Source organism: Coturnix japonica, chromosome 4 (assembly GCF_054131305.1).
Source record: "Coturnix japonica strain WE chromosome 4, WE-NBRP24, whole genome shotgun sequence".
NCBI lineage: Eukaryota > Metazoa > Chordata > Aves > Galliformes > Phasianidae > Coturnix > Coturnix japonica.
The window spans coordinates 49,282,186-49,291,955 of NC_140666.1; the positions used below are offsets into that span (position 1 = coordinate 49,282,186).

At 44.7% G+C, this 9,770-nt stretch overlaps 1 protein-coding gene and 2 long non-coding RNA genes across 4 annotated transcripts; 2 read left to right on the plus strand and 1 right to left on the minus strand.

Annotated features, from left to right (window-relative positions):
* The first annotated feature begins 2,029 nt into the window (after positions 1 to 2,029).
* Positions 2,030 to 3,914, plus strand: LOC146761067 (uncharacterized). Its single transcript, XR_014945838.1, has 5 exons — positions 2,030 to 2,136; positions 2,600 to 2,670; positions 3,172 to 3,219; positions 3,334 to 3,430; positions 3,695 to 3,914. It is a non-coding gene; the product is annotated as an uncharacterized LOC146761067 (long non-coding RNA).
* Positions 3,915 to 4,264: 350 nt separating this feature from the next.
* LOC107313393 (estradiol 17-beta-dehydrogenase 11-like) lies at positions 4,265 to 8,418 on the plus strand. 2 transcript variants are annotated; one of them, XR_014945835.1, is made up of 8 exons: positions 4,265 to 4,544; positions 4,636 to 4,743; positions 5,232 to 5,363; positions 5,908 to 6,014; positions 6,278 to 6,296; positions 6,774 to 6,911; positions 7,106 to 7,222; positions 7,835 to 8,418. XR_014945835.1 is itself a non-coding variant. In XM_015861542.3 (7 exons), exons 1-7 carry the CDS (start codon positions 4,335 to 4,337, stop codon positions 7,920 to 7,922), a joined length of 900 nt encoding a protein of 299 aa, XP_015717028.2. In that variant the 5' UTR covers positions 4,265 to 4,334; the 3' UTR covers positions 7,923 to 8,418. The 2 variants fall into 2 exon arrangements, 1 of the variants encoding a protein (XP_015717028.2); XM_015861542.3 differs by lacking the exon at positions 6,278 to 6,296.
* On the minus strand, positions 4,389 to 4,981 carry LOC146761068 (uncharacterized). Its single transcript, XR_014945839.1, has 2 exons — positions 4,841 to 4,981; positions 4,389 to 4,583 (listed from the first exon to the last, which is right to left on the minus strand). It is a non-coding gene; the product is annotated as an uncharacterized LOC146761068 (long non-coding RNA).
* Positions 8,419 to 9,770: the final 1,352 nt, after the last annotated feature.

A 9,770-nucleotide genomic window follows, 5' to 3' on the forward strand; every position in this document is an offset into this window, starting at 1 on the left:
CCAGGAGAATGCCAGCACTGCTGAGCTGTGAAATTAGGGTCTGGCTGCACTACTGATGTGCTAATTAAGAAGAGAAACAAGTGCCAGGAGAAGAATAACAAGTCTGTAGTTCTGTGTATCTCCAGTGGAATCAAACATCTTTCCCACATATAGGATGAGTAACTGCAGCCAAAGCACTGGGACAAAATCTCTATTAACAACTAATCTCATACAAGCCAATTCTGGACATTAATGGAGCCTTCACTCTCCTTAGAGTAGGTAAAAGGAAAATCCTTCTATATCCAATTATGAACACAATTTGAACACATCTGAATTTCTAAATGAAAAGAGAAAAGCAAGTAATCCCCTTCAAACAGGACAATGCAAATACATTGTTAGAGCTGGAGGAATAAACCCAAGCGATCTTTCAGATTCTCCCATTTCTTATTAACATTTCTATTTCGGTTAGAGTTCTGGATGCTGAATTACACAGAAGTGACAGAACTGGGCAGTGTAGACTCAATTAGATATGCAAAATACAACAGGCTGATCCAAAAGCAGTTACGTTACAAAAGCATACTGTAGAACACAGGTCAAATTAAAAAATGAGATAAATTACTCTAGAATATGAGTAGCTTTGTGATGTCAAGCCAAGCACTTCACAAAAAACACTCCAGATGTGCTCTGCTGGAAGCAGGAGACCCCAAACACTCCCTACAGAGAGGAGACCACAGCCTTCACCTGAACCATGTCAAAAGGAATGGCAGTCAGAAATGCCATTAGGGAAGCTCAGGAGACAGAACTCCATCTGCCTCTTGCTCCTTTGCCCTCGTATGAGCAAGGGCTTCTTATCCCAGCACAACTCTGTCCTGATAACCCCACGAGACAATGAATAAAGCCACCAGGAAGTTCAGCACAGCAGTATCTTTCATAAGCAAAGGATGGGTGACCACCAACATATATTTTGCTGACAGTTCCTCACGTAATCCTGACATCACCCACTGCGCCTTCTATAACATCACATAGCAGAGCATATACACTACTTTGGATTAGTTGTACATTAGTTTGCTCTGTGCAAATTCCATTTGATAAAGAGCCCTTCTCTGGAACTATAAATCACTTAGGGAGGAAGAAGTTAGGACAGCATTTTGTTCTGCCTGACCACAGCCATGGGTCAGCCTGCTTACAGCAATCAAAGCTCGTTCATCAGCCTGTTTGGGAAAGATCAGCACACAAGGGACTGTCTATTCTCCACTAAGATTAAAACCAACCGGTGCTCTGCTCCAGCCAAGTGGTAGAAAAAGGTGCAGTGAAAACAGAATTCAGGAGGACAAACAGGGAAGACTTTCCTTAAAACTGTCCAAGTTCCCTGAGGCAAACTGCATCAGCAAGACAGATCAGGATTTTCACAGGTTTCTCAAATAGATCTGCAGTTATTCCCACTTCTGCCCTTTTATTTTGGGGTGCAGGGGTATATTTTGTTTGTTTTCTGCAGTCACTATCAGTTCTTTTCACTCAGGATGAGACTTTCTTTCAAAGAAGTCACATTTCTTTAGACATTGCAGGAGACAATGGTAAAGGCCTTATTAACACCAAAGAAGACCATATCCACTGCTCTCCGCTCATCCATCAGGCTGACTGTTTCACTGCAGGAGCCTTGTTCACCTTGGTGAACACACCGATGGTGGGTTCTACTGATGTTGTTATACACATGGACCCTGGAAAGGGGTTCCACAAGCAGCTGATATTTCCATTTTGGAAACTGTAACCCTTCCTCTAAGTTAGCAGCTTCAGTACTCTGGACAAGTGCTTCCTACGTAGCTAGGAGAACTTCCATAGTGAAAAAGACAACAGACATTCCTTTCACAGCGCAAACACAACACACGTTCCCATTGCCAAACCTGTCAATCCCCCAGGGATTATATAAAAATTATAAAGGTCAACTAAAAAATTTGGCTGCTTTACCAGGAGGGAAGTAATTAAACTAAACAATCAGCAGGTCCAAAGAAGACATGACTCATGACATCTTGTGGTTTTCTGATGCAAGCCACTGTGCCCAAAACCATATATATAGACAATGTCCATCCATGCATCACTATCGCCATCGCCTGAGCCACCTGCCTCCTTCTGATCAGCCGCTCAACATGCAGCCCAAAGGTAACACAGATCCTTGGCTCTTATCTGTGCTATGTTGCAGGCAGATACTGAAGTAGGTTGTCCAGACAGACTGTGGAGCCTCCACCACAGGAGAGGCTCTGATCCCACCTGGACACAGTCCTGGACAAACCTGCTCCAGCTGACCCTGCTGAAAGGGCCTGGATGTGGGAGGGGGGTGAACTCCATCAGCTCCAGAGGTCCCTCAGCCTTTCTGTGAGGCTGCAAAGAAACAGCTCCTGGCAAGGACCACTCAAAAAACACCCCTTCCTTACCCTGACTGCACACATCAGCAGCTCAAAGACAGGGCTGGCACTTGAGGACACACAACACAGTGCACACAACTGACAACACAGCTCCTGCTGCCCCATTTCCCTGTCACTCCTCTCAGAGGACAGCCTCATTGCTCCTCCACATCTCCCCCTTCAGCCAAAAGCTGTAACGCTACTTGCTGTCTGCTTCACAGGAGTCTCTCTCACAATGAAGTTCCTGCTGCTGTCCTGCATCCTGAGCACGGTCCTTGTTGTCACCAATGCCGTAAGTACTGAACAAAAATACACAGGCATCCGGTGTGGGAAATCTTAACACTGTTAGCTGGAAATTACATGGCTTTTATCTTCAGGACAGCCTCAAGAACACCAAAGGTTGTTACATGGCTAAATGCATTCATGGTATTCCCAATTTAGATTTCCAGGTTAAGATTAAGCCCTTCTCAGACTTGAAAGCGAAAACAACAAATAGCAAGCTCACACCCAGACCATCAACCAAGTTCTTATTCCATCAGCACAGAACTAAGCAGACAGTTTTTCAGACACTGAAGAACAACTTCCCTTTTCAGATGTAGCACGCTAACAGGACATGTTGATTAACAATATGTATGGTTTTAAAACCAAAAAGGAAGTGTCTGTTAGTTTTATTCTCGGCAATAATAAACAACAAGAAAAAACCCACCATCAACAGCATACCACCAAGTACAATGAATTGTGCTTTGCTCAAAAATAAAATAAAATAAAATAAAAACTCGTACTTCTTCTACAGAAGGGCTCTGACAGCGTTGAAAGCTCTGGTTCGGAGAGCCTAGAAGAGGTAAGTCTTCTGTTTCTCAGTTCCTGAATCTCACCAGCAATAACATTCACATTGACCTGGAGGGGTTGGTACTGAGCTGGGAAACACTGATGCACAATTCTTCTGCTTTCACAGCGCCCACAAAAAGGAACTCGCGTTGTCTTGCCCCTTCTTGGCGGCCTCCTGAATCAGCGCAAGTACGCTCGGCCAACCCTTGTGCTGGAAGTCTGAGGTAAGCCTCCTGCCTTGTAGTATAAGACACAAGCCTACAGCAAACCCTACCGCTACATCTGCCTACTTCTCACTTGCATTGCTCTAATTATGCAATAAATAGCCTTTAGAACATATTTTCCTTCCAGAAATAACATACTAAATAACTTGGAAGCAGTGCAGCTTTTATGTCTCGTTCAGCGTGGTACTTCTAGAATTAACAATGAACAGACTAAAGCCACTAATGCCATTGGTTCTAACCTGCAGTTCTATTCTTACTCTGTAGATACCTATCTGGACAACCAGGGCCATCTCCTATGAAATACCGCTGCTTCCCAATCATCTTCTTCCTTCAGCTTCCTCATGCTTTTTATCACCAGCACAGTGAAACCACAGCTCAGCAGTGGGGTTCCCGTGACTGAAGCCAACGTGGGTCACAGTGAATAGCTCGCCGCACTCTTGTCTGCTTCCTTTCTATGTCTGAATAAACGCTAGGTAGCAAGTAACCACAATTTCTTCATCATTTCTTAACAACAAACGTTCCCACATCAATTCAGTGCCCACACTGCCACTGTCAGCAAACGAGGAAGGGCACTACTGCAGCAGCTGAGCCCTCAGACTCTGGGCTCTGTGGAACCTCCATCCCATCCTTTAGACGGTCACTGTAGCACACAAACCTCTGCTGCAGCACCACCAGCTCCTACTTAGGATCTTGAGGTGGTTTATTTGTTTGGTAAACAAAACAAATGACCGCCTCCCAGAGCTCACCGCCCTCATTGGGCGGAGCCACCATTCGGTTGGCTGAGCCCGTCCTTTGGCCCCGTCCCCTTCTCACTCCGCTCTCCCGACTGGCTGCATCCCTCTCCCTGGTCTCCCGGCGGGGCCGCGTGCATTGAGCTGTCCCGGTGGTGCGGAGCGGTCGCAAGATGAACCTGGCGGTGGATCTGCTGCTGTTCGTGGGCACGCTGCTGTACTCCTACGTGGAGGCGCTGCTGAAGCTGCTGCTGCCCGTCAAGAGGAAGAACGTCCGCGGGGAGCTGGTGCTGGTGACGGGCGCTGCCCGCGGCCTGGGCAGAGCCACGGCCCGAGAGTTCGCCCGGTGCCAGAGCCGCCTGGTGCTGTGGGACGTCGAGGCGGTGAGGCCGGGATGGGTCCTGACGGGGCAGCTAAACGGGCTGTAACGAGACAGTGACACCCGTGTCACAACACGCGTCCTTCTTCCCGCAGCATGGCCTGAAGGAGACGGCAGCAGAATGCGAAAGTCTGGGAGCCACCGTGCACACCTTTGTGGTGGACTGCAGCAAAAGGGAGGAGATCTACAGCGCTGCCGACAAGGTAGGGGGGCAGGTGCATGTGGCAGCGCTTACCCACACAGGCTTTGATTTGGGGAAGCCCTGCGATCTGTCCACTTTTTGCTGCTGTACGTACATACCCTCAGGTACTGCAGCCTGTCCCAGCCTTTGTCCTGCTGAGCTCATGCTTCAGACTTTAGACCCTGCAACCAAACTTCCTGCTGCCGATTGCTGAGGAGCAGGCGTAGAAATGTGAAAGGCTGCAGTGTAGGGCATGGTTCAAATCGTTCTGTATGTCCACAGTGCATGTTTGTCCATGGGTGATGCGTAGGATGCTGTAATAACTGACAATAAAAAAGGGAAAGATGTCAAATCTAAATCAGCTTTCACGACTGTTGTGGTTTTGGCCACAAGAAGGGTACGACATGTTCCTACCTGCAAGGAAATCGTTGTAGGAATTAAATCATTTGCTACTCATGCACTTTGTATGTTAACAAGCGATGTTCACCTACATATCTTATGGTCCAAAAGGTGAAAAAGGACATTGGTGATGTCTCCATCCTGGTGAATAACGCTGGTGTGATTGCAGCTGCTGACCTGCTCTCCACCCAGGACCACCAAGTGGAGAAAACCTTTGAAGTCAACATTCTCGCTCACATCTGGGTAAGGGTCTCCAGCACATTCAATGTGAGCATTATTAAGGATATATGTTTAGACCCACAGTTATTTAAAGCTGCAGGCAAATTACCAAATCCTTGTGCTGCTTTGTGTGTATAGCAAGCACGCACTCGGTCCGGTTGTTGGGAAACTTGATTGTCTCTTGCTAATCTGGAGCTGGCCTGGCTCTCTTGTCTTTTCCTTATTGGCCAGTGATGGCCTCTCCTGCGCTGTAGGTTGGTCTATGTCACAGATGTCTTAGTGTCTGTCTTTGGGTCAGGCTGTTTGGGCACTCTCAGCCAGGCACCAAGAACATCTTCTGCTGATACCTTACTTTGCTGCAAGGGTCCTTCCAGAAATCAGGGTACAGAGTGCAGTAGCTGGAGGGAGAATGGGTGTTTCTGTGGCTCTCAGAATCCACCTAGCATTAGGAAAAGCATTAGTCGCTTAATTGCACGTATTTGGGAACAGCATTGAAAACATTTAAGACATGACTCTTTTCCTCCTCCCCCGACCCTTTTTGTGGCCCTTGTTCTAAATCCCTTTCAAGACAACGAGAGCTTTTCTGCCAACAATGATGAAAAACAACCACGGTCACATTGTCACAGTGGCTTCTGCAGCAGGTCATTTTGTAGTTCCTTTCATGGTGACTTATTGGTAAGTGACCTTAAATCAGCTCCTTTCATTTCTTACCTTTGTCTTCTCCACCAGCAAACATGGAGAGGAAAGAAATACACTCAGTCAGCTTCTTCCAAAGGAAGAAGAAATCCACAACACCCAGCACATAAAGACTTGTAGATGCCCAGTGATTTACTTGTTAGCTCTGACTGAATTGGGAACAATGCTTCAATGAAGGACTAATGATATGACAAATAAACTAATGAAATCTATTTTTTTTTTCCTCCCCATAACTGATCCAGACTTTGATTGGTGAAAAAGGTATCTGCTTTCCTTCTTCTTAGATTAACATCGTGCTCTTGTGAGTTGCTGTAGCCATAAGAAAAACTATGACTAGTTTCTTTTTACCATTCTTTCTTCTCAGTTTTACAGACTCAGGCCATATTGTTTTCTTCTTGTAGTAAGAAATGCTGGATGTGACACTGTTTACTGAATTAGGTTTCAAAAAGAAAACCATCAGACTTATGCATGCCAATTCATATCCCCTAATGCTCCTCTGACAGTTCACTATTGAGATTACTCAGATATTCCACTTCACATCCCAAAATGTTTGCCAGGCAGCGATATCTATGTTAGGAAAACACTGTAAGACAGCAAAAATTAGAGTTAGTCCCTGCCTTCCCAAGTGGATCGCATTGCTTCCCTCACTAGTCAGTACTGCATGTTCTCTCAGCCCCTTTCTACCAGGGTGGAAATAACATTCGTGCCTTCTGATTTGTGCTTTTTTTCCTCCATCAGTGCAAGCAAGTTTGCTGCAGTTGGATTTCATAAAGCCCTAACGGACGAACTGTCTTCTCTGGGAAAGGATGGAATAAAAACAACGTGTCTCTGTCCAGTTTTTATCAATACTGGATTTGTCAAAAACCCCAGTACTAGGTAATGATCACAAGTCAGCATTACCTATTTGCCCCTGCTTTACCTCTGTTATTCAAACTGAGTGTATGTCCCACATAGCAGTTGTCCTTTACTCACCTGACTTTGTGTACATGTGAAGCATCCTACTTCACATTCAGCAGCTGCCCATGTTTTATCACTGTTGCCTTTACATATATGCTTTCCTTTGGTTTTAGGCTTGGAAAGATCTTGGAGGTTGATGAAGTTGTGAAGGCACTGATGGAAGGAATACTGACCAACCAGAAAATGGTTTTTGTTCCATCAAATCAACGCATTGCTTTACTTTTTGAAAGGTATAGGACAACATAAGGAATAACTACAGGAGCATACAAGCATTACACTTCATAGAATCACCAGAGTTGGAAAAGACCCCTAAGGTCATCCAGTCCAATTGTCCACCTGTCACTAATATTTCCAGCTAAACCATGTCGCTTGGTACAACATCTAAACATTTCTTGACAGCACTTTAACATCAGATTAAATTTAGTGCTATTTTAGAAGCTGGGGCAAGTCAATGCTACACTGTATTGTTTCTTCCCACTGACAACAGCAGACACTGTGAGCAAAGGGAAAGCAAGGTCAGTTCTCATTTCAGTGTACCTGTCTACATTTAACACTAAACCCACAAGCAGTAATTGAATCAATGTCCTTTGCAGTGGATATCTGCCCTTGAAGTGATCATAAAAGATGGAAGGTGCTGAAGGGACTGTCAATGTAGTCAGTTATGAAGGCAATGGGTTTTTAGGAAGTACTCCCCAGATTTAAGTTCTGATCTCAGTCTGATGTTCTGATGCATTCTGTGCCCCGATGAGCTCCAGCCCCACCTGTGGTAACACTTCCTCCGAAACCTGAATTCTTATCCTACGTTTAATTTTGTGGGTTTTTGTTTTTTTTTTTTGTTCCAGGTTGTTCCCAGAACGTGCCTTGAATTATCTCAAAAAGATGAGCGATGTTAAGTTTGATGCAATTGTTGGGCATGGAAGCAATCAGTGAAAAGGAAATTGTTTCATGACGTGACTGAAATCAGAACATCTGCTGAGTATAGCACAACGATTTGGAGCAGAATTGAGCTGGGTACTTCTTCCACGCCACCACTTCTCATCACACCTTAAGGGCCATTCAACACCTGCAGCAGGAACAGATGTGCATAACACGGTGTGTTAGCAGAGATGCAGCTCAAGAAGTTGGACTGTTATGCAATGTGCACAACTGCTCATGTGAGTGCAGTGGGATTGTAGAGTATAAATTAATCTGGTTTTACCACTGAGTAAAATTACCTTGTGTGGAGGAATGCTTAGAGGTGGCCTGCTTCAACGTGATGAATCTTTAAGTTCCAAAAGTCTCATTCTGCACACAGTTTAATGCATTCTTTGTAGTGAGTACCTGCAATAATACAGCCTCTTAATCAAGTGTTACCTAAATATGTTGATTGCCTATTATGTATGAGCTCCACTAGCACAACGTGTGCAGAATAAAAGCAGTTCTTTAACCAGGTGTCTCTCAGCAGTTAACAGTCACAGTCATATCCTATAGGTGCATTTAAGATGCACTGTTAAATAATATATGCTCTCTGCTTAGGCCATTTCTCAGAATGCTTGCTGGTGATTCCTAGATCAGATTCAAACACCTCCCTCTGAAACAAGTATATATCAACTGGGAAGCAAGAGTCTCCTTGCTCTGGCTTCATTTCAACGAATTAATGAACTTATTGCAGTACAAATTTAAAGCCAGTACTGACACCAGTTAGCACACACAATTCCGTACACCTGTTTTCATCTCTTCAAACAGCACTTACAGAAGTGAGGGTTTATTTATCCCACCCCTCTGAAATGCTGATCCTACTCATTGCACAGGATGCTGTAGCACTGCCAGCCCTGGGTGATTCTGGACTTCCCCTTCATGCTCTACTTTTCCATGTACAGGTGAGCAGCAGAGCAGGGATACTCTGCAGGAGAAGGGAAACCTGACATTGCGGGTGTATGGGATACAGCCCCCAGATGAGACCAGATCTTGCCCTCAAGCCAGCTCTAGTATGACTGCAGTGATCAGTTAATCCTCCCAAGTTCTGTACGAACACTTTACCATGTGGTACCACGTGATGAAATGCCAAAGACCTTTATAGAGCACAGATTGACTTTTTGCCTACTTCTGCAACTCCAGACTGTGACAGATGTTGGCTGACAAGTGGCCATTTGAGGGAGGCCAGAAAACCCGCCAGGTTAAGCAGAGCTAGAACTAAGCAGCTTCCAATATAATCCATATTGATGTCCTGAGCACTTGTACTACAAACTTGGATCCTTCAGAAGATAGAGAAGTTTTAACATGGCTCCACCTGCTCTTAGGTGGTAACAGGCCTAAGTCTGTGTTGCTGACAGGCTAATTGGGAGGAAAGGTTCTTTTGCTGCTTATACAACCAGCATGGAACAGGGCATTCAGGGTGTGGCTAAATACCATTTCTTACACTGGGACAATTGGATTCTAGTTTCTGAATCTTGTGGCTGAAAAAGAGCTTTTTCAGTATTCCGTGCATGGAATAGAAGTTAAAATAAGTAATGAAAAGTTATAAAACACTGAAGACTTCTGAATGAATTGCACTTAAATGCCATACTATAGAACATTTGAGTCATGATTGAAACAGAAGCCAGCTTAATACACATGAATTATTTTTGTACTTGTTTTCCCTTTCTTGGAGACAATCCCAGAATCTGAGAAGGGGTTTTTTGTTTTGCATCTCTCTTGAAATAAGCTGTTTTATGCTGCTTCTGCTTTTATTTGAGCTGCATATTTCCACTTCTGCTTGGTATAAAGGAACATAAAAGAGGATTTAAGCCTTTATCCCAT